Source organism: Artemia franciscana, chromosome 13, assembly GCF_032884065.1.
Source record: "Artemia franciscana chromosome 13, ASM3288406v1, whole genome shotgun sequence".
In the NCBI taxonomy this organism is placed as follows: Eukaryota; Metazoa; Arthropoda; class Branchiopoda; order Anostraca; family Artemiidae; genus Artemia; species Artemia franciscana.
In genome coordinates this window covers 45,979,361-46,004,867 of record NC_088875.1, presented here as the reverse complement: position 1 = coordinate 46,004,867, position 25,507 = coordinate 45,979,361, and the positions used below count along the sequence as shown (strand labels likewise).

General features: G+C 33.9%; 1 protein-coding gene across 4 annotated transcripts; it reads right to left on the bottom strand.

Annotated features, from left to right (window-relative positions):
* Nucleotides 1–7,676: 7,676 nt before the first annotated feature.
* On the bottom strand, nucleotides 7,677–16,720 carry LOC136035114 (uncharacterized). 4 transcript variants are annotated; one of them, XM_065716697.1, is made up of 4 exons: nucleotides 15,791–16,720; nucleotides 13,351–13,488; nucleotides 9,645–9,863; nucleotides 7,677–8,403 (listed from the first exon to the last, which is right to left on the bottom strand). In XM_065716697.1, the coding sequence occupies exons 1-4, from the start codon at nucleotides 15,836–15,838 to the stop codon at nucleotides 8,242–8,244; spliced, it is 567 nt and encodes a 188-aa protein (XP_065572769.1). In that variant the 5' UTR covers nucleotides 15,839–16,720; the 3' UTR covers nucleotides 7,677–8,241. The 4 variants fall into 4 exon arrangements, with proteins under 4 accessions (XP_065572769.1, XP_065572770.1, XP_065572767.1 ...); XM_065716695.1 differs by having other exon boundaries at nucleotides 7,679–8,403; nucleotides 9,630–9,863; nucleotides 15,791–16,652; XM_065716696.1 differs by having other exon boundaries at nucleotides 7,684–8,403; nucleotides 9,630–9,851; nucleotides 15,791–16,254.
* Nucleotides 16,721–25,507: the final 8,787 nt, after the last annotated feature.

The following is a 25,507-nucleotide window of genomic DNA, read 5'->3' as shown; positions in this document are numbered from 1 at the left end:
CGTAAAAATATTAAATTGCAAAACGATGATTCTGGTCAAACATTTTCAGATCAATTGCTGGCAATTGGAAACGGAAAGCTTCCAGTAGTGGGAAAGCCAAAAATGTTGTATATTCGCAATTTTTACGTAGTTTGAAACACATATATAAATCTATCTATATTCACAGGTGGGACACAGGGACACAACTACAATGGCGCGTAACTAATATGGCGCGTAACGACTTACGCGCGCGGGGGGGCTTGGGGGGGCGCGAAGCGCCCCACCAACTAGGTGTTGGGGTGGCGCGAAGCGCCACCCCAACAGCTAGTATATATATATATATATATATATATATATATATATATATATATATATATATATATATATATATATATATATATATATATATATATATATATATATATATATATATATATATATATATACAAAAAAGAGAGACAGAAGGGGAAAAGAAAACTGTATTCCTACTTTAGTAATTAATATAGATAAGTACTTGAACGAGACCTTAGCCCTACTTATCCGTCCAATTACATGGGTCAAACGGCATAGCCATACACAATCAAGTTACTGACGTCTATAGAATCATCTAGTCTAATCATCTAGTCTAATCATCATAGTCTAACATGTTACATGTTTGATTAAGTCTTCTCCTATCGTGTATGGCTTTTTATTCTTTGAAGTTTGGAGTGCTATCAAGTAGTAATATAGTGTATCGACTAAGACTATATGGACTTATCTTCAGCAACCATATTTTTTACAACCCCTATACTATGAAAATATTCAAGTGGTTTGTCAACTAAGGCTAGGTATTTTGATTTCAAGTGAATTATAAGTTTTGACAGGTTCATGAGATCGTTAAATAAACTCTCATGGCAAATAACACAAAGAGGTCTTGGGTACAGCTCAATACGGATTTTTGAATAAATCCAAATTTCAGGTAGTCTGAATCATATTTTCTTTATGTTCTTTTCGCCTCCTTTTTGAACGTTCTTTGTAATGTCGTCTGAAGAGGACTGTGGAGGCTTTGGTAAGTATAATTCACTGATCAGCTCGCTATTATTAATACTATAATCACTTTATCTATAGTTTTTCCAAAGTTTTTCCCTTTTCTCACTCAACAGTTTTTTTTTTTAATGGAGAATCCATTAATTAAATAATTTTCAAACTAATAGCTGCGCAGTTCAAATGTTTCAACTTTGAGAACACTTGCTCAAATAAATATTAGATTGAAACAAAAAACCGAAGTTTGATGCTTATTCAAATATGTAAAACTCATCTAATTTAATGGTACCCATCAAAAGTAACTAGCCTGAAAAAAATTGCCCAATTTTTGAAAAAGGGGAAAACAACCCAAGAAAATCAAGTAATTTTAATGAAAATTACTCCATCAGATTCAGCAGACTAGAGAACCCTACTGTAAAGGTTTCAAGCTCCTATGTACAAAAATGTGGAATTTTGTATTTTTTGCTAGAAGAAAGATAACGCATGTGTCTTTCTGTTGTTTTTTTTGTGTTTTTTTTTCAGGAGTGATCATATTGAACCAGTGATCGTAGAAGATCGGGTGATGTTTCATTTGATCGCAAATCAAAAGCTCTAGTACTCTTTCTAAGCGACCTATTGGAGGGCATCTAGCCCTCATCCCTCGCTCATGTTTTCCCCAAAGTCAAACGATCAGAATTTTGTCATTTTGTTCAGCATAGTCGAAAAATCTAATAACCATGTCTTTGAGGATGACTTAACCTCCCACGGTCCCCAAGGGAAGGGCTGCAGGTTACACAAAGTATTGTTATGTTACACAAAGTATTTGCTATTGAGAAGTATATAGACGTTTCCAGGGGAGATTTTTATCGTGGGGGATTCGAGGGGGGTATGGGGGAGGATCCTTCCATGGAGGAATTTTTCATGGGGGAAGGGAATTTTCCAGGGAGGGAGAGCCGGATCTCCCAGTATTATTTAAAACGATCAGAAATTAAATAAAAACATTTTTTTTAACTGAAAGTAAAGAGCAACATTACAAATTAAAACGAACAAAAATTATTATGTATATGATGGGGTTCGCTCCCTCGTCAATATCTTGCTCTCTCCACTAATTTTTTTCTTAGTACTTGTAAAAGAGCTGTTTATTTTAATTAAATGACGTTTGCGATTCAGGAGTTATTCTGGAAAAAATTGGTTACTTCGGTGGTTACGTGGGAGGATCTTTCCATAGAGGAATTTTTCACGGGGAAGGGAATTTTCCAGGGAGGAAGAGCCGGATTTCCCAGCATCATTTAAAAAAACAATCAGAAATTAAATAAAAAACAGGTTTTTTCAACTGAAAGTAAGGAGCAACGTTACACCTTAAAACGAACAAAAATAATTGCGAAAATGAGGGGGTCGCCCTCTCGTCAATACTTTGCTCTTTACGCTAAATGTTTTTAGTACTTGTAAAAGAATTTATTTTAGTTAAACGACCAATGTGATTCAGTAGTTATTCTTACAAAAATTGAAACAAAATTCCATCATAAGCGTAAAGAGCGAGGTATTCACAAGGGGGCCACCCCCTTGATATACGTAACAACTTCTGTTCGTTATAAATTTCAGTTGATTTTTTTTCTTTTTTACTTTCAAGGATTTTATGCCGGGCTGCAGAAAATCAGGAACGTATAATTCCCATAGGAATTAAACTAATACTGAAGACTAGATTGAAACAGAATGAATCTTTTTCACAAAATAGAAAGCCAAACGGGAATGCATCCTGTCATAGAAGTATTATCACTCAAGAATGTACAGAAGCGGAAATCGTTAAATGCATCCTTACATACATACAAACTATATACACAGTCCAAGATACTTGATAATGAAATTTGATAATGATAATGATAATATAATTTTCGATAAAGAATGTGATTAAAAAAAACATTAGAGGATTTAAATCCTAGATCTATTTCTTTTAGTTATAACTTCTTAATAGTGGCGTCGTTGAGGGGGTCAAGAGGGAAGCCGCCCCCAAATAATTTTAAAAATACTTTAAGTTATTAAGTAGCTTAAAAAACTGTTTAAACCCCCTTCTGAAAATGTACCCCCCCCCCATACTCTGGTTCACACAAGAAAAACTTTTGTGTAATTTTTTTAGAATCCTTTTTTTAACAAAGATACAAAGGGGAAGGTGATTTTCAAACTCTAGGAGTAATTTTTTCTTCCAAATGGCATCCCTTGCAATTTTTAATTAATTTTTAATTAATTTTAATCTGCCGCAATGATGCCAAGAATTACTCGGATTTTCTGGATACTCTTTGTCAAACTATGCCCAACGGATAAGTTAATAATTTTAACCTTATTTTTCGAAATTTAAATTTAAAGAACGGTTTCTATATAAATGTTGGGAATATGTCACAATATAATTTTACACAATCTGTGGTAATATTTTGACCTATCCCGTATCTTTGCTTAGACAGCGCCATTGCAATGCCTATGATTTTCGTTTTGGCTTTATGTGGCCCGCTGGTATCAATGTTATTATTTAAAAAAATTGACAAGCCCACGAAAAAATCAATTTAATACAAAAACCTTAAATAATATTTCAATAAATCACATATATTAAAAGTTTAGCACAAAAACTTAAATCTTCGAGAGTCAAAATCCATTTAAAATTACGAGCAAGTGAATAGCACGATACCTGGGGCTAATAGAATAGAGGTTGGTTCAATTATTAGATTTAGCATCATGTGCTGGTTGTGGGAAGAGGAGGGGGGTATGGACTGCAGCATAAGTGGCGAATCTGGCCGAAAAAAGCCGATTGTATACGACATTCACCTACGCCCATCCGAAAGCGTGTTGACGCCATCTGCAGCTGCTCATTGCTGTCAATTTTAGTAAAAGCCAAGCACCAGCACTTATATTTATGATTGTTTAATGTTTGTTTATTGCTTATAATGTATAGCTTATTTTTTTTTTAAAAATTCACCAAGTAGCGTGTTTGTTAAATAGTTACTTCTCTTCACTGCAGCTTGAATAACACCTACTTCAGTAGCCCCCTTTTGCCACCCAATAAAAATACTGTAGCTACACCCCTCTTTCTTGACAAGATCTTTGACACTAAAGCTGTGGCTTTAAAAATTTCCGCTGGGAGAACTCCTTAAAGGACGAAGGATATGAAAAAATGCCCCCCCTGGACTCATTGTATGTGTATTCACATCTGAAAACTGCTATTCTTAAGATTTATTTTTTGGTTGTTTCAAAAATAAAAAGTTCTGAAGGCAGTATGACATTATGTCAGTGTTGCCACGTTGAACTGCGAAGATACACATGCAGGCCTATAATTAATAAGTCAGATTTTACAGCCCTTTTCGTTTGTAAAAATCCAAACATCAACACCTTCTCAGCTACAGTTTCACCTTCTCAAGCTGGGCGGTGCCATATGTGTTGCCATTGATTTTGCTAATATTTCACTCACGATTCTTTTTTATTTTTATTTTTTAATTCAGCATCTGGCGGTACCACAAGCTGCTTAACGGTACAAATGACAAACAGAAAAAAGTAAAATAAAAAATAACAAGGAAATGAGGGTAATATCAGCCAGAAGTAAGAAAAGAGGAGAAAAGACAAAAGCAGATATTTCGGCAAGGACCCCCGACAAGCCGTGATCAGTTTTAGAAAAAAGAAGAAAAACTAACCTTTTGAAGTAAACTCAAACAAAACAGAAGAAAAATATAGCAGAAGAAAACAAGTGTTTCTTCTGCTCTGTTTGAGTTTACTTCACAAGTTTAGTTATTCCTCGGTTTTTAGCCACATTGGTCTTAGAATTTATTTGCTTAGCTGAATGTGGAGATAAATTTCATTCGAAATTAAATTCCCGATTTTTCTGAACTTTTAAAGGTGCTTTTAAAGATTATATATATATATAATATATAATATATACAAAGATTATATATATATATATATATATATATATATATATATATATATATATATATATATATATATATATATATATATATATATATATATATATATATATATATATATATATATATATATATATATATATATATATATATATATATATATATATATATATATATATATATATATTGATTTTTTATTTTGATTAATAATTCTTACATTTGACCATTGAGGTTTGAAGAAAAACAATCTTTGTCCCACATAGTAGTTTTTTGAAAGCAGAAAACATATTTGAATAATGGATATTGTTTTTACATCTTCCCTCACCTTAGTTTAGAATGTGGAAGCTAGACACGAGATTCAGAACCGTTAAGCTGTGGAACTTCTGGTGACGAATGTGAGTGAAAAAACTAATAACTAATTTTCGGGTCATTCTAAAACAAAGACTTATTTCTCTTAGCGATAACTTCTTAGTCAAATCATTAACGCTATTGTAGCTGTATCAGTTGATTTGGCTTCGAAAATTTACATTAGGAGAATTCCTTAACTGAGTTTTGGGACGATAAATGTAGCCCAGGGCTACTTCACCAATAAATCTTGGGACGATAAAAGGTTTCCTGTTTTCTTTCGAGGTACTAAAACTTAAGAATTTTTATATTTGAGGTGAGTAGGAAAACGATGTTATTCACACAGAATATTTTCCTGAAAGGAAAAAATATAGTTAAAGAGTAGGTATTTAAAATATCGTTCTTTCTGTCTCCCTTAAATTTATATAGATTGTGACAATTACATACATTCAACACTGCTAAGTTACAGAGCTTCTGGTGACAAAAGTGAACTAAAAAAAAAAATCATAGATTTATTTATCGTTTTGTTCAAAACAAAGATCATTTTTTTTTACTAGAAATTTTTAATAAATTATGTCACTTTTTTTAGTTCCATACTATGATATGGCTTAACTCCTTGATTAAACTTTTTACTATTATTTCTTTGCTTTTACAATTTATTTTTAAATAGGCAGATAAAGTATCGATGTTACTGCATGTGAAGCTTTTCAAGGGGATTCAGAATATACACAAGCTAGAAATTCCATATTTTGTACTTCCATCATTTGTTCGCGTAATAAAAAAAGTTTTTAAACAGTTGTCTAGAGTAGAATAGGAGAAGGATAAATAGCACGAATTAACCCTTTGAACTTTAAATAAATATTTTCATTGTTTTTTGAAAAAAAACAGGAAAGATTTGACATATTGCTTAAGCCTAGTCTTGATTGGCATTATTCGCCCTGCCAGCAGCAGGGCCAACTTTGATTAGACAGCCAATCATATGCGTCAAAATTTTTGAAGGCATTCAATCATATTTAAAGTCGAATAATAGAATGATCTGCCAACAATGATCCGTCCAACAATGCCTCCAAAAAAATGCTGCTGACAGGGTGAATTATATCAATGATGACAAAGCTTTAATATTATTTAATTTTTTTATTTTGGGCCCCATATGAGCTTTTCTTCTTGTTTTTTCTTTGCCAAGAACACTGTAATAAGTGGGAAGTTGATGAGGGGAAAGTCCCCTCATAGATGAAATGTTTTTTGTTTGCTATTAGTTTGAATTATTTAATTCTAGAAAGGCATGGCTAAATTTGGTTGATCCTTGTTACTTTTGTGATCTTATGTTGAAATAAGAAATAAAACACTTATAATTAAAATTATAAACACCCTGTTATGGTAAAAATTAAAATTGGTAAAGGTGATGTCTTTACAGCATAGTCAGTAAAATAAAAGAATTAAACCCTTAACCCTTTTCTTTATATTGTATTGTGTTTGCAGCACTTTAAAAATCTTGTTTCAATAAAAATTGATTAAATTAATATCTTATTAACGAAATGCAAACGATAGACAATCCGGGTGCATTGTTTTGCAGAGATACATTTTAAGATTGACAGACAGCATTATCTCTGTCACGTTTTTAATATGTTTCAGAAGAATGTCATTTAATAAAAAATATCCGCTATGGCCTCTTGGAATCTGATTCTATTAATACTACTACTGACAACTCACCGAAGCACCAAGCTCCCTGAGGCCAAAACAGCTACGGACGCTCCTCCTCCATCCCAATCTATCCAAAACCTCCTTCTTTACACCCTCTCAGGAAGTTCTCATTTCCCTTAAATCTTTCCTTACGACACTCTCCCACCCTAACGGGGACGACCTGGTTTTAGTTTAGCCCTAGGCGGTTGGCCGGAAAGGACGATCGTTGGCATTCTTTCATCCTTCATCCGCAGCCTAACCATCTCGACCTTTCTCATTATAGCCCTAGAAAGCAAGGTAGAACCACAATTTTCACACAGCCTGCTGTTTGAAACAGGGTCAGTCAGGCGGGTACCCGAAACAATATCCAGGCAATCTGCCTAGAAAACGTCCAGCAAATCCTCCTCCGTCTTTCGGAGCGCCCACACTTCAGAACAATACTTGACCACTGTCATTGCTGTAGCTTCCAGTATTCTATATATATATATATATATATATATATATATATATATATATATATATATATATATATATATATATATATATATATATATATATATATATATATATATATATATGAAATTGGACGCTGATCCTGGGTTTCACTAATTTAATGAGCTAGGTTCTTACTATAGAATAGACGTTTAAATAACTATTAATTATCATGCAAACATAAAGGAGGTTAAATCAATTAAGAAATTTTGAAGATAGTGAATTATCAAAGAAAACTAATTAAATTTTTTGGTTATACTTGCATTAGCCATTCTGCTCAAAACTAGAATAAAGATAAAATTTAGCCTACGATAAAAACAACAACCATAAAACTGAAGTCATGTGTAAAACAGTCCTAGCATTATCACTCAGCTAAAATTCAGCTGGGACTGACAAGCAAGGTAGTTTATCCAAACAAATTTGTAAAAGCAGCTATTCGTTCTTAGTGTTTCCGTTCTGGTAATTTCGTTTTTGGCGATTCTTTTCTGACGTTTTTTTTTTTTTTTTTAGGCTAGTAGGTCTTTCAGATTCAAATTGGTTATGACTGGTGTTTTTTTTTTATATTATGCAGGGGCGTAGCTAGGTTTTCAGCGCCTGGGGAAAACGTTGGTTTGTGTTCCCCCTCCAAAATTAGTGTCACAATATAAGTAAAAAACTCACTTTGGCCCGCTTTCAGAGGCCGCACCCACGGACGACTGTTGCCCTTAACTCCCCTCCCAACAACGCCACTGATAATATGTTAAGAAAAACAGATCAAATGGCAGCATGGTCTTCAGTGTTATTTACGTTAAATATCCATTACATAAATGAGAAGCATCTGTTTTTGTAATGTTTTTCACTATTCGAAATTTGTGAAAACTAGGTAAATGTTGCTTCCTACCGAGATTCCAACTTGTCCAGAGGATAGGTTAACGGCATGATCGAGACCTTCCGCGTCCAAGCCACATGTTGCCCCCAACTGACTTCGGACTGTCACTTCAACGCAAGGATCTAACGGCAGCTAGAATTTTTTTGGCAAAATAATTTGAAGCTAGAATAAGGATAATAATACACATAGTCATGAAGTAGAAACCCTGATTGATAGAATCCATGGATTTTTTTTGCAGGTGGCAGGTTACGCTGTTGCAATTCCCACTAGATTTTATGGTGATAGTAGTCCATTATCTACAGAAACGCATGCAGTATTCTTTTTCGGGGGGGGGATGATAAAAATCAAATTCTGCTAATAATTTGTACAAGAACAACCCAGAAATTCAGAAAAACTAAGGATTTGGAGGAGGGATGGACCCAAAGGCCTCCCGTGCAAAATCCATACTCCACTATATGAGGTATTTTGTCTTTGTTAACACTAAGCCTGCTGATAACAAACTGTAAGTAAAATGCGACTCGGACGAATGTACAAAAGAAACTTTGATGAGAAAATATAAATAAAAAATTTTTTTGATAGTGGTTCAAAATTTGGAAAGTCTATTAATTTTAAAGTTACCCTTCAAAAGTTATAAGAATGATAAAATTTGCAAAGTTCTAGAAAAAAAGGGAAAAACATCCCCAAAAACGGCTGTACCCAAATCATTCAACATATCAAAGAACCCCCTTGCAGAGGTTTCAAGTCCCTAACTACGAAATCAGGAATTTGGGAATTTTCCTACAACAAGTGCCACGGATAAGTGTTTCTTTTTTTCTAGCAAAAGAAGTCACACTACAGCAAAGGGACATTTCCCGACATTCTGTGGCGCAAAAGAGCAAATTTTAGCTTTTGGTCCCTCTTCATTTTATTTTAGAAAATAAAAATCATAAATCATGCTTTTTTTTTAAAGGATAATAAAATAATTTCATATCCTGAGCTTTTGTCGTTATTCTCACTTACTAATGAAAAGATTTATCACTATTTGAACTGTTATTTAAACATAATTGGATGAATACAGTAGCCTCCTTTATATTTAAGATAATTCTATAAGAAATCGATGTGGCCCGCCGCATTTTCACAATAATTTCTGTTAGTTTTGAGCATTAATGTCACTCTTTAATCTGATTGGAGAAAAGATGTTTTTATTTATTAAAAGACAAGAAAAGATTAGCTTTATATGTAATACACTTAAATCAGATACGCCCTCTGAGCTTTCCTTAATAGTAAATAAGAAAAATTTTTCAAGACGGGTCGAAACTGAGAAAGATACCAGTCATATATATTGATTTTGAAAAAAAGGTGGTAAGTGATAAATATACCTTTTCGTTCCTAACCTTGTGTAGTCTTAGTTTCATTCGCTTTTCAACGATTTCATCAGTCTTAATCGTCTGCAAGGCTTCAAAAATAAATGAAATGGTATCAATTGGAAATCTGGCCAGAGTCACTGGAATCACATTTCTTATTGCTACCAATTCAAGGACACATTTATCGCCAGCCAATAGTTCAATGACATGTCTGGGTTGAAAGCATAGAGGTAAACTCTGAAAATGAAGCTGTAAGATATTATTGTTCTGAAAACAAAACGGCATAGGTTACAAGCTTCCTGAAGAGCTAAAATAAAGACAAAGGCAGTTACATTCTTTTAACCTAAAAAAAAAAACACATTGGGTTCGGTAGAAAGACATTATACATAACCTAGAAAAGGTCTGGAATGGATGTCAAATACATTTAAAATTGTCCCAAATTATAAATGATTCGCAAAACAGGAATGAAGACCTAATTGGGCAACTAAAGTACTACTAGAACTACCAACAACTCACTGCAGTATCAAGCCGCTTGAGGTCAACACAGTCGCGCACTATCCTTCTTCATCCCGATATTCCCTCTTTACTTCCTCTCAAGTTCCAATTTTATTTAAATCCTAACTTATGACCTCTTTCCATCCCATTTGGTGACGAACTGCTTTTCGTTGGCCTTAAATGTTTGGCCGAAAAGGACGGTTTTTGGCAATCTGTCATCCTTCATCCGCAAAAGGTGTCCTAGCTGTCTCAACCTTTTTCTAATTATAACCCTAGAAAGCGTAATAGAACCAAATTTTTCATACAGCCTACTGTTTTGAAATGCGGTCAATCAGAGGGTATCCCAAAAATCCGTAGACAATTCCTCTTTAGAAAACAATTCTTCATTTAGAAAATCCTCCTCTTTCATCCGAAGTACCCACGCTTCAGAACCTTATTTGATCAATGTTACCGCTTTAGCTTCCAATATTCTAATCTTGGCTCGAAGACTTATCTTCCTATTTTTTCAAACGCTCTTCAATTTGAAAAAAAATACTCTGGTTCTTAGCCTTTTCCTTACTACCTTACTACTAGTTACCTTATTACTATTACTTATTACTTTACTTATTACTTTTATTATTATTATTACCTTCTTACTATTACTACTACCTTACTACTTACTACTAGTAATAAAAGCTTTCCGCTTGATCAATCTTCTCATTACCCTACATCACCTCTTCACCTTCATTTATTCCTATCCTCAGTGACATTATGTTGTTAATACTATTCTTGCACACTAAACTCTCAAAACCTCCAAAACAGCATTCATTTAACTCACATTTTCATCTAGGTCAACAAAGTCCACTAAAGTTATCTGCATAAAATCGGATAGATCGCAACCCTGCTTAACACCAGATTCAATAATAAAAAAAAGCTACTAACTTTATTTCATACCTTGCCGCACTAACGGTGTTCTTGTAAATGGCACTAACCGCTTTTATGGATTTATCTTATATACCACACAAAAATAGTACCTTCGTTAATACTGTTCTACCTGCTTAATCAAACGCTTGCTCATGATCTTTAAAACTGAAAACTTAACCCGGGTCCTGGCAATTGGCCCGTGGCAGATAAAGGGTTACAAATAAGGGGCTACAAATACTGATGAGGACATCTGTATTTGTCTGTTATTCTATCTTATTCATGCTAGCAAGTATATTTCACTATTTCTAGCCTGAATTCATTGCGGAAAATTTCATTCCAATCTGAATTTTTCAAAAATTAATCAAACATGGTTGTCACATCTTGCCTTCAATTTACAGCTTTGCCAAAGGAAGGTTTTGAAAAATCGTTGGAAAATCCTGCAATAGTGTACCTACATGTGTCTCCAATTGTACCAAGCCCAGGAGAAGCAAGCATTCTGGACACCTTGATGTTTCAGTTATATTCTGCTGGTGAAGTCCTGTCAAAATGCCTGCATCCTGAGTGACTGCAAGAGTAAAGGATGGGCTTGGGCAGCTCAAGAATTGTTCACCAAATTAGTAGAGTTTCTATCGTTCTTGTTTATATGTTAGCACGATTAATCTAGATGACTCTTCAGACATATATACGTTCTATTAATTCCAGCAACAGATAACTATCGTAGTTACATTTCTAAGAGACTGGATCATCATCATTTATCTGTGGTCTACTACCTCTAAGAAACAAAAACTTAAAGTCATAACTTTAAAAAAAATACAGTTTCTTTTGCGTAAAGTATTCATGGTTGTCATAACCAAGAAAAAAAAAAGAAGAAAAAGGCTCCTATTGGCCCCCCATGAAATCAAATTAAAGAGTTTTTTTAAGCTGAAATTGATCTAATTGTCGCAATTTTAAGGAGTAAGGAAGAAGCAATTATTCTGAGTTAAGATGTCTTTGGGTTCAATGGTAACCTAAACACTTCCCTGATTTTGGATCCCAAAGAGCACAGGAATTGGGTCTTCAGTACCCTGGGTTTTCAGGGTACTGAAGACCCAATTTTACTGAGAACTATGCACCGTTCTTAGTGTTGGAGACTCATTTAGACGCGTAAGAATTGATTTTAACAAAGAAAAGGCTAAATGTGCGTACATAAGAGCAATGAAAACCATAGGAATACAAAAAGTTACAACTTGCCTTCTCTGCAATGTGTTAAACATTTAAAGAAAAATAAAAATTCCATTTGAAATTTGAATATGAATTGTATTTGTTCTCTTAAGTTGTTTCTTTTTCAATAAAAATCAGATTATTTTGAAGCATCAAAAGGTAGGGGGGGGGGGTGTCTGTCTCCTGAAGAGTTTTTTACTGCTTGTTATAGTTTTTAATCGGCTTTTCGATGATAGATACGCTGTACTATCTGCTTCAACAGAGATCTCAGACAGTATTTGAAACCAGCAGTTCTATGACTGTGTTTGACCACAGAAATAAACGCAATAATGCTGCTATAACTAAATTTTAGCTATACAGTTTTACTATACTATAACTGTTTGACCATAGAAATGAGTGCAGTAGTGTTATTATGACTATACTAATGTTGCTATTCAATAACAGTTTTTTTTCAGCTTCGACGGGGATCTTAGACAACATTTGAAACAAACAGTTCTATGACTGTGATTGACCACAGAAACAGTCACAATAATGACTGTAACTATAACTTGCTATAATTATATACTATACTGTAAGCACCATATATTTTAAAAGCTATAAACTTTACTGTTTCTAGAAATTATGTGAGGGGGGCTGTCGCCTTATACATATATATATTTTAAATCCAATTAATTGGATCCAATTATAATTGAAATGAATTATGTGAGGGGGGACTGTAAGCACCATATATTTTAAAAGCTATAAACTTTACTGTTTCTAGAAATTATGTGGGGGGGGCTGTCGCCTTCTAAGACGCTACTTTTTGCACTACAGTTTCGTCGTTTTTCCAAAAACTTCTTAAAATGCCAAAAGCACAGCCAGCTGGTAAACTTTTCGGTTACTACGGGTCAGTTTAAACTTTAATAGATAGTAGCTATCGCTTTGACTTAGATGTTCTACTTCAAAATAAAATAAGCTTACAGCAAAAACTGAAAAAAAAAAAACAAAAACACATAACGAGAAGCCCCGTATGATAAGCAAAAAAAAAAGATCACAAAATATTTGCTCAGCTGATCTATAAAACATTTTTCCTTTTATACAATAAAAAGGAAAGTAAATCCCGACGATAAAACAATCCAGTTTCTAATGAAAGAATTACCTTCTGAAGGAAGAATCTTTCATTGAAAGCATAGGCTGGTCCCTTATTTATTTTGCTTGTACGCAAGTGGTAATTGAGGATGCAAAACCGAACTAGCAATTTATCTCCATACGATAAATGCATGCCAGGACATTCTACCTAAAAAAAATATATAGTATATATATATATAATATAATATTTATGTTGTCGGCTTTTCTTCATGAAACCTTAAACCCTTCTCTTTGTTCAATCGTAAAACGCACCCTAAATCAGTTTAGGAACCTTCTACACGTGTCGCCAAGTACACCAGCTCAAATAACCTTTGACTTTGATCTGGTGGAATTGATCTCGCTCTACAGGAAGACCTTGAGTGTGTTCCAGAATTTAATTATCAGTTTAGTGCTTCAATTTGTTTTTATCGTCCGTTCTTAACTGGGGGCATTGACTGTTAGCTAATAATCATTAATTATGATTGAGTTCTGGAACGTACCCTTTGTAATAAGTAGACTGACAGCATAAACAAGTTCTTGAGAGTGGTTGACGTGAAACTAGGTATTGTGGAGCAATTTTTACCGTCCTATATTTCCAATTTCAATGTTTTTTAGAGCCCCCTTTAAAACCGCATGTCCTTCTATTGTTTTGTTGATTTTCTATCTTTGCCATTTTTTATCTTTAACTGACTTTTTATGTGACTTTTTATGACTTTTAAAGTCCTTGTCAAATTTTGTAATCTTTTTTTGTACTAATTTTTAATTGACAAATGTTGATTGTTGGTTCCTCTTGGATTTGTCGTACTTTTAATTTTTTGCTTTGATTGTAAATTAATTATTTTTTTCTTTTTTATCAGCAATGAAAGTTAGTCGCTATTTACTTGTGAAAGCCATTTCAACAACAAAACTACATTTTACACTTTTATTTTACATTTTACATTTTATTTTTATATTTTACATTTTTATGACTTTTAAAGTCCTTGTCAAATTTTATAATATTTTTTTTTGTATTCATTTTTAATTGACAAATGTTGTTTGTTGGTTCCTCTTGGATTTGTTGTACTTTTAATTTTTGCTTTGATTGTAAATTAATTATTTTTCAATAATTTTTTTTAATAGGCTCTCAATTAATCTTCCTATACCTCCCATGTTAAATATTTGGAGTTTACCCGACGTCCCTGAATCAGTGATTTCGGCGGTTTTTATTTTAACAGATAGAAAAAAAATCTGGCGAATATTTTGATATAAACAAATTTTAAAGCCGACAATTATTTCTTTTATAATTTCAAAATAATTATAAAACCTTTTTCGGGTTTGCATTCTAGATTGCTATACTTAACACTGTTGTTGTGGGGTATCAAAAGATAGAGCAAAAAATATTCTATTCAACAATCAGAAACTTTTTTCTATAATATATACTTACTGGCTGCGGTCCCTTCAAACACTTTACATATTTTTGTTCCAAAGTCAAAAATTCCCCTCAAAAGGGGAGTCTAATTTAATGCATAAATTAGACCAAGGGACTAACCACTCGGATTGTTCTTGAGTGATTCAGTGAAGTATTAGTTAGTTGTAACCGGTTTAAATATAGTCTGAAGAAAATGTAGCATGCAGACACCAAACTGCCGGTATATAATAATATTTCTTTTGTAGATAAATCTTCCTATTTACTTGCAAAATTACGAAGAATAACAATACAGTAATCGTAATTTTGTGTGAGAAACCCCTTAAGTTCAACCTCCTCATGTCTTTTCAGTTGAAGTGACGAAAAAAAACTGACACCTTTGTCTTTGACCGAGTTGCCGCCTCAGAAAAAAAACTGATTAGGGAGTAAAATACTTGGACTTCGGCTAGGCCTTAAAGGGAGCATAAGAAAGACCAGTTGTCGTGCATTAGACCGGGAAAAGACGATTAAAATGATCTAAAAAATTCGCCAGAATTTTTTTGGAGGCAACCAAAAGGCTTAATAGGGGTTGACATTAAGGAGGATAGTTCGCCAGTTTAATTTGGCATTATGACAAGTTTATAGCAGTATTTATAGTTTAGCTGTTGCCAATGGCGTACCTCGACTGTAGATTTTGCACGCTCAAGAAATTCTGCCTCCAAGGTGGATTAGCTGAAGATTCACAATAAAAACAACAAAACTAAAAACCATGGAATATAAAGAACGAATATGGTTTGCGAAATGTAGATACCATGTATTTATGGTAATTAAAATTAATCCATAACAGAAAGCAGTTAGGTACTTTACTGTTAGCCAGTACACACTCGAGAAGCTTACCAAAATACCAACTAAATATTTATTAAAATATAGAAAATATTTTAAAATATAACAAAAATACATGTAGTTTCAGACAAATACATTGTCTGATTTTATGATCTAAATTCTCAAGTGTGTACTGGCTAACAGATAAGTGCCAGTAGCTATTTTAAATCATGTTTAAAAGCTTTAATAACTAAAAAAAAACTACCTTATGAATGGTAATATCCAAAGTCAGCTTCAAAGATCCACTTGGCATTTTATTTGTTGTGTTGTCATGGAAATTCTAGCAGATAAACAGTCGAAACAAAGCAAGTTCTCAGACGTTTGGAAATCCGGCAGTTTTTTCCACCTTCTCTTTTGATAATGCGAGTAGATAGAACAGGGACTAATATATAATTCCTAAGAGGTGCACAAGTCCTTTAAGGAAAATTTGCCATTTAAGAGACAATTCGCAAACTATTTAGGACAGAGGGAAAATATTTTAGGGATCCACGATTTGAATAAAAATTTCCTTTCTGAAGAACTAATCCCATACACAGAGGAATGAAGGAGAGGGAAAGGTATTTTTGTATATCAAACAAGTCGTACTTGGGACAAGATACTTGCATTCAGCTAGGTGGAGGGTTCAATGTAGTGGATGGTTCAATGGATGGTTCAATGGATGGTTCAATGGATGGTTCAATGGATGGTTCAATGGATGGTTCAATGGATGGCTCAATGGATGGTTCAATGGATGGCTCAATGGATGGTTCAATGGATGGTTCAATGGATGGTTCAATGGATGGTTCAATGGATGGTTCAATGGATGGTTCAATGGATGGTTCAATGGATGGTTCAATGGATGAAAAAAGTGACTCACTGTTCTGTAAAAGCTTTATGGAGATGGTAATTCTTTTCATTGGGTGACATTCCTTGCGCCGTCAAATACACTTAGTGGCACCTACTTGTGGCACAAACAGCTCACCAAAACACCTGGTGGCCCGAGACCAACACAACAGCGTTCATCCCCCTCCATCCGAATCTTTCAAAAACTTCTAGCTTTATGCTCTCCTAAGACGTTCTAATTTACAATAGATCCTTTTTTATGATCCGTTCAGCAGAAAAACGCGTCCTAGCCATCTCAACCTTTCTATCATTGTATCCCTAGGAAGTAGTATTGAACCAAATTTTATAAACAGCTTACTGTTTGAAATACGCTAAGTCAAAGGGGTACCCAATAAATCCGTATACAATTCATCTGGAAAATATCTCTAAGTTTTAAGTCACATTTCATTTTGCAATTCAATGTGATTTTTCCTGTTTCTTGTTCAATGCTTTTTCTTTAGCTGGTCAGAGTCATTGGTCATTTGTAATTTTGCACTTTCTATAGATACCAGAAAAAAATCTTCCTTCGTGCTTATCCTTCACAGACTCATATACGCTAAACTAACACGTTCCTTCATTTCATTGAAATTTTACTTGTCTTCTAACCGTAGATTCCATTGTGCAACATTTTTATTTGCAATTCAATGTGATTTTCCTGTTTCTTGTTCCTTGCCTTTTTCTTTAGGTATTTGAAGTCAAGTCATTTGTTATCTTTTGTAATTTTGTATGCGTCATAAATACTGAAAATGGTACGACCACTCCTGGGGGAAAGATGACGTTTTTTGGCCTTTAAATGTATGCACATGTGACGTCGCTCCCAGGATTTTTTTTTCTTGTACGAATTCAATTCCTTTTATGTTTATCCTTCGAAGACACCGAAATCACTTCATTCCATTCCAGGCTGGTTAAGAAATTCAGACGTGAATTCAGTTTTTCTTTCCTGTGTATATTTACAGACACTAAAATAACACTTCGTCATTCTTGGGTGAAAAATCGGCGATTTCAATTGAATTAAGTAATTTTGCCTTGAATTCAATTCCTTCTTCCTTTTTATTTTTCACAGGCTCACGCAAGATAAACTAACACGCTCCTTCACTCCATTGTAATTTCGCTTTATCTCCTAACCGCAGATTTCACTGTGAAACATTTTCGTTTCCAATTCACTGTGATTTTTGCTGTTTCTTCTTCCAAACCTTTCTCTTTTGCTGTTCAGAGAATTTGTCATGTTGTGTAATTTTGCATGCGTCATTGATATCAAAAACGCTACTACCACTCCTGGGGGGAAAATGATGTAAATTTTGTTTTTGAAATGTGTATAAATTGGACGCCACTTGCATGATTTTTTTCCAAAATTTAAGGTCAGGATATCCCAGGGTGCCAATTTTCAAAAAAATAAGTAATTTTGCCTTGAATTGAATTCCTTCTTCGTTTTTATTTTTCACAGGCTCACGCAAGATAAACTAACACGCTCCTTCACTCCATTGTAATTTCGCTTTGTCTTCTAACCGCAGATTTCACTGTGAAACATTTTCGTTTCTAATTCACTGTGATTTTTGCTGTTTCTTCTTCCAAACCTTTCTCTTTAGCTGTTCAGAGTATTTGTCATGTTGTGTAATTTTGCATGCATCATTGATACCAGAAACGCTACTACCACTCTTGGGGGGAAAATGATGTAAATTTTGCTTTTGAAATGTGCATAAATTGGACGCCACTTGCATGTTTTTTTCCCAAAATTTCTGGTCAGGAAATCTTAGGGTGCCAATTTTCAAAAAAAAAAATATATAGCGCCGTTTTCGTAAAAAATGTATACACACATAAATAAAAACAGATAGCCTTTTCTTGATATCCTGACGTCACCACAGATTCGAAACAGCCACCCTAAGATAAATACGAATTCTTTCTCAAAGTCCTGACCTATTTAGATCAATTTTGTGGACAGTCTTCGCTGTTCCATGCTTTCCAACTATAAATTTCATTGTCCATTTTTTCATCTTTACCCCAGAAAGTTCTTTACACGCCTTTTGCTTTAGCAGTTTAGATTCATACAACATCTCATTCAATTTCCTAAGACTTAATAGATAATAAATACGTCTTTTCCAGTTTCCAACTATAGATCACTGTTTAAAATTTCGTTTACAATTCAATGTGATTCTCGCTGTCATTTGTTCCATGCCTTTTTCTTTAGCTGTTGTAATTCTCACTTTCACTAATTTTCTAATTACATTTATCTCTGCTTCATTTTTATCAATTAACCCCTTAAACATTTTAAACGACCTTGTATTACAATTAGGACCTTTAGGTTTTTTTTGTGTAATTGGAGCTTTAACTTTTGCCTTGGATTGTCTTTTGTCATTATGAAAAACATAGCGCCGAGCCTTTGCTTTTTTAATAGAGACTGATGCAGTTTCAGGTACTTGGCTAACATCCTTATAAACTCTAATGTCGTTATTTATAGCTATATCATCGCTTGGAGCTTTTATGAAATGTTGAACGTCGACTTTTCCCCGGCTTGTCTTTTGCCAATATGAAATACATATCGCCAAAACTTGATGACCCTATCCATGTAAAAATCCTAAGCCAAATCATCATAACTAAATTTTCCATTTTGACTCGTTACGATTCTCGCTGTCGCTTATCTTCTAACCCCCCTTTTCTTTCTTCTTCATTTTTGATTTTAACTACATCAGATAGTTTACCAATCCTCTTTACTTTAGCTGTCCTTATTGGTCTAGTTTTACATGATGGAGCAGGTTGCAGATTTGTTACTTGTTCAGGTGGTGGGACAAAAAACTTTTTCTTCCAACGAAATATTATTTATAACACTTGTTTCTAACACCAATCGTCTAATCTGCTTCAAACTTTTGGATTTTTTTTATGGTTTTTGAATTGTTGTAATCTTTTGTTAAAATATGTACAAATATTTTTGAAATTACTAATTTTGCTATTTAAGCAATTTGACGTCTTTTCATACTAAATCTTTTGAAAGATATTTGATTATTGAAGCAAGTCCTATTTCTAACACCGATTTCTACTAAGCTTCAAGCTTTTGGTTTTCTTTTTTGAGGTTTTTGAATTGTTGTAATCCCTTTTAAAATGTATATGAGTATTTTTACAATTGCTGCTTATGCAATTTAATGTAAACTTCTCCATGCATGAGCATCTTCTATTTTTTCACATAAATGTAACAAGTGTGACAACGTCATTATAATACTGATGCATACAAAAATGAGGCTCTTAGCGAATTTAATGTTTTAAGAGTAAAAATTGCAGGTACAGCATTTGTACTAAAATATGTAAGATAAAACATCTCACTCCGGGGTAGACTGAACCCCAATTTACCAACGGCCCCCAGTTCTGAAGAAAATATGGGAGGAGTGCTCACCATCGCTCTTGCCATTTGACTTTTGTTTGCAACTGCACATCTTTAGTAGCAGTACCTTTCTGATCACGTAGTTACTTAAGTCATGTTCAGAATATTTCTGAATAAAATTTTAATATACTAAGGCCTGTCTCAATTTTCATTCTATCTAGACATTAACTATATAAAAAAGCAGTAAATAATCATTTCTTTAGCCTTTTACCCTTAGGCTAGAACATACTTTGTGACAGAAAAAGAAATTATATGTCTGTCAATAGCAGGGAGTTGGTTTCTCCAAGAAGTGTCAAATTACTTAATCATGAAGTATACATCTCTGTCATTTCTCATTGGAAATCAATTATAGTTTATTAAAAAATGTTCTATTCTTTTTAAATTATTACTTTCGCTTCCTTAATTATTTTCATTTTACCGAAAGAAGCTCTTATAATATTCCAGACTCTGAACAAATCCTAGGAGTAAGTAGAAACAATTTCACACGAATTAGGGAGTCGAAGAACCGACTGAAATAAAGTCCTTTAAGATATAAGGAGAAACCAAGAGTGACAGCTCAAATGGGCAAATTCACAGCGACAGACAATGCCTCAGGACACCTGCACCAGCCCTAGAAGTCAAAAGCAAGTGGTGGGGCGTTACACTGACCCCAAAATCATGTATAACAACTAAATCAAACACCTCACACAACGTAGTTTGAAGATTAACATGCTTTAATAAAGTGAACCTAAATGTGGATTTTTCCTTTCATGGGAATTGGAGTGACAGCTACGTTAAAGAACGTAGAAAGACTACTTCAGCAGTTATCAGCTCATTTTGGACAAATTGTTTACGTGATTTAATCAACCTTGTTCAAATCCAACAACTTCCTCAGAAACAAAAAAAAACATCAAAGACAATTAAGATAATTATATAGGAAAATGATGTTTTATATTAACGTTATTTTCGAAACGAGTCTAAAAACAGGAAATTACATGTCCAGTGCAGAAACGGGCGGCGTCCTTGAACGTTAATTGTCTCCTGTCAGTCTTGTCTGCGGCGATATGTCAAAGCACCACCGTTTGTGGCATTACTGGTGCGCTATTCGACTATTCCGTCAGTTTTCAACTTTCTACCTCTCCTTTCTCCTCCCAAGGGAAAAATTGCTGGCAGCATCCATGTGCAGTTGGTCTGCAGCAATAGAACAGATCTCTTAAGAATAATACTTTTGCACGCGAGCTAACACCAAGTTTGCTTGACGAAACCAATTTTCCATAGTTGCGGATCAGGAGTCTTACGGTTAGGTTTTTAAATCCCAGCACCATATCTACGTATTCTGGTGTTCAAAATGGACAAGATCATACTTAAAAAAAATCATTCAGTAAACGAAATCATAAACTCCCAGAAAGGCTCCGTGGCCCATAAAGGAGAGGGAAACTGAAAACAAAATACTAAATTATTAGAACATGAATCAATTCAGCATTTAAACTGTGTAAAAAAGAGAGAGAGGGAGGGAGGAGGAGAGTTTATTATATACTATATTTAGTTGCTATCAAATTTTCTGCTTGATATGACAAAGACAATGAATCCTTTAAACGTCATCTTAGTGAATCATTCTTTCTGCACAGGACTTTCTACACAGAACTCAGGCTGCACAGACCCTGCCAAACTGCTGAAAAAAAAAGATTTATAAATGATCCAGGTTCTTCGTCGACTTTGAAATCTGTACTACTGATGAAGCGCAAAGTAAAAATGGCAAGAATTTGCTTTGAAAAACTATACTAACACTAATTGTTTCCAAGAACTGTTTATGAATGCTGTGTCTTTTTATCTTTTGTTAAATTCCTTTTATAGTTAAGAAAACAACAAATCCAAGCTTTTATGTCTCTTAAATTTAAGAAAGTTTCCCCTTCAATATTTTCTCTGATTGGCCAATCATAAATATTAGACTAAGTTTAGCCTAACTCACCAAATTAAAGCCGGTACAAGTATCTGGCACTGGCACCATGCATAATCTTGTGTTTATTCACAGCCTTGACTTTAGTCTTTCGATATTACACAAAAGAGGCCGGTTATCAAGAAATTCGGTGTTTGCTCTTGGATGGTTAAAGTAAATACTAATACAGTAATAAGAGATGCTCGAACGCAATCTAACTGTCTGTATCGAAACAGAACTCTTAGTTTAGATAAGATAAGCTACGTTTTTGACCACCGTCAGTGAAGTGGTTGAACTGACAACGTTGGATGTTCAAGTGCTTAATTTTCGTTTTTACTGCACGGTGGTCGCTTATGAGGGCGTTAGGCGTTCTTCAGTAAAAACAGGAATTAAGCAGGGATGGCTAAAGTAGAGAGAGTTTTTTTGTTACTCAACTCCAAAAGGAATTAAAAAAAATATATACCCAGTAGACCCAGTATTCATACACAATTCTTGGAAACAACTAGTGTTAGTAGGGTTTTTCAAAGCAAATTCTTGCCATTTTTACTTTACACTTCATCAGTAGGATAGGCGTCAAAGTCGACGAAGAACCCGGATCATTTATAAATCTTTTTTTCAGCAGTTTAGCAGGGTCTGTTCAACCTGAGTTCTGTGTAGAAAGTTCTGTGCAGAAAGAATGATTCACTAAGACTTTAGAAAGACTTTAGTCTTTCGATATTACTCGAAAGAGGCTTTTGCCAAGAAATTCGGTGTTTGTTCTTGGATGGCTAGTCTGCATAAAGTAAACACTAAATACTTTATTAGACACATGTCGGCAGAAACATAGAAAATGGGAAGCTTAAAAGATGTCCCCCATTACTTTATCCTTGTTCAATTCAATCGCGTTTAGCTCAATCACCGTTGAATTCAGCCCCATGCAACTTAATCTTATTCAACTCAGTCATATTCAGTTCACCTCAATTGCAACTCAACTTCAATTCAATACAGCCCTCGTTTGCGCACGGGACTGTTTATACTTTAGGATAGATAAAGTTAAATTGCAAGGGAGTTGAGGTAAGCGGAATTTAGCTGCGTGGGGCAGAAGTTGAGCAACACAAGGGCTAAGATACACAAGGAATAAGTTGAATGGATTTCAATTGCATGGAACCGTTTAAAAGAGTTTGATCTTCGATGATTAAGCATTGAAAGACAGGAATTACAAAAAATATATTGTTATAATAACCCTGCAATTTTATAGGATTAAAGCTAGAATCTCTCTGTAAGTGAAAATTAATCTGTAGCTTTTTGTTGTTTTTTTTTCAAAAAGTCAAAATCCAGTCTTCAAAAGTGGGCTTGGATTAACTTGGGAAAATCTTGCCAGTTTAAGTAAGCTAGTTGAATTTAAGCTGGTAGGTCTACTGGGGACCATATTATGCTTTTTTTTAACCTACCCTACATTTTAAAATACCCGTAAAGGGTATAATAGCTCACGGAAGGTATAAAAAGATTAGATGGCCTTAGTCATTCATTTATTCTATAATAGCATCAGTTTCCACTCTAGTCAGCTTCCCATATTATTTGGGAAGAACTTCAAACTAACTAAAGCAATCACCAACGGTCATTGAGGCAACAGTTTCATACCTTAAGCCGTTAAATTATTTAAATATTTATTTAAATATAAAAACAAAATATAACATTGGTTATATCAGAGCCGTACAAGGATTTTTGATTTATGTAACCGCGGGGTCCAGACTGAAGCCAGGTGCCACGTGCACAAATCTTCGATCAGGTTGGTTAATTATAGGTACCCTTTCCCTCTAATACCCTTAGTCAAAAGTGCATACCCTTCATTTTCTATCCCCTTTAACAACATCGTATCCAGCTTGTCTCCTCCCAAGAGATAGTTTTTCATGTTTTAGCTAAATGACAAATTGCAAAATCTAATAATTTATCATGATTTTCCTTAAAGAAAATGACAATTTAAATCTGTTTGGACAAAAAATGACAACAAATTTTACCTTGAGTCTTGGGAGCTTACTTTTAATTCGATTCTCAAGTGACATTTGAATTTCAGATGCCAGGTGAGATGAGCAGGACGCCTGTCCTGCTTTAAGAAGAAGAAGAAGATTTTTCTTGAAGATGTGCTTTGATTTTTCTCCGATAATCCATGGGTTTTAACTTTTCCATCGCAGTCCACCACTTTGTTGTTAATTCAAAATTCAACAGACTCTTAAAAATCTTATTGTTTGCTATTTTTATGTTGTTTTTTTTTTAAACAAATTTCATTTTTGCTAGTAATAATTTTTGTTCATTTTAAGTTTCAACTTTGCTCTATATTTCCTTCAGAAAAAGTTTCTTTTTTTAATTAATCTGTGGCCGTTTTTTATTCAAATTTTAATGTAAAAGCAACACAGCAATTATCATTTTTTCTAGGGGTGGGAGCCCCTTCATACACGGAACAATTACTTCCGTTTGTTTTAAGTTTTACTGTTCCTACTTACTTTCAGCTGAAAAACTTAAAAAAACAAAATAATTTCTGATTGTTTTTCAAATAATTCTAAAAAATATTTCTTAGTAATCGCGTATATTTCTGGTATTTGTCCAAAACAGTTTATGTTTGAAAATACCCCCTAGATTGAAGACATCTCCTAGAGAGAACAGTGGTGAACAACTGCAAAAGATCATAACATGGTAAGTGTACATGTTTTTTTATTTTTCTAAGCCTGGGCTTAACTGATTGACAGACAGTTTAAATTTTCAATTTTTTCGTACTTGTTGCAAAAGCAAGTAACTCGATTACTTTTCTATGTGTTCTTGTGTTATCCTGATTAAGTTGCTGGATTTTCGTTAGATTTTTCATTTGAACTAAGATAATTGATTAGATAATATTAATCCAACCAAGAATCCGGTGAAAGTGTTGGATCTTGTGCTACATTTTAGAAGAATAGAAATTATTTGTTATGCTTGTGGCTTGTGTATTTATCTGTTAAAATTGTAGAGCAAAGTATCTGAGAATTTTCGATTATATGCTTCTCCGGATTGTAATCGACGCTTTTCATTAAAAACCTTAACATCTCATACTTATAAGTACAGAAACAAGAAACGCAATAGTTAGGCAGAGAAAATGACAGTTTTCTTTCCCTCACTCTTTGACAGTCTTGTTAATAACCTTTTTCTGAACTGAACACCTTAAAAAAAATTATTAGTTGATTAAACACAGAGGACTTGTGTTCATTTTATTATCAGAATAGCTTTCAGTCTACCTACGTGTCAGCCACCCCACCTCCAAACCCTTATATAGTCTTAGACAACTGACATAGGTTCTTTGATTTTGTTGGTTTCAAGTGACTTGAAATTGTTTTTCAATAACAGTTGGCACATAATACCAAATATACCCAAACACCCAAAAATAATACCAAAAATCAGCCAAGAAAAAAAAAAAAAAATCAGCCAGCTTGTGAACATTCGCAGACATAAAGGAAGAGCTGGGACAGAGCCAAGTGGGTAAAATTACAGTTTATTTATTACTTCGCTAGGCAAAACCCGAAGATACCACTTGATATATCTTACAGCTGATTCCAAGTATACTAATCGCTATGTCTGCATTTGTCTGAAGAAGAAGCAGCAAATCAGCTTTCGAATATCAAACTTGGATATTTCGCTGACTTTTGTGTTGGATTTTTGCTAAAAGTATCTTTCTGACACACTCCTTAAGTTTACCATAAGATGTTTCTTATTCTTCATTCGGAGTTTTTCGGTAACATTAGACAAATTTCCTAAATAGTTTTAAAGGCGCA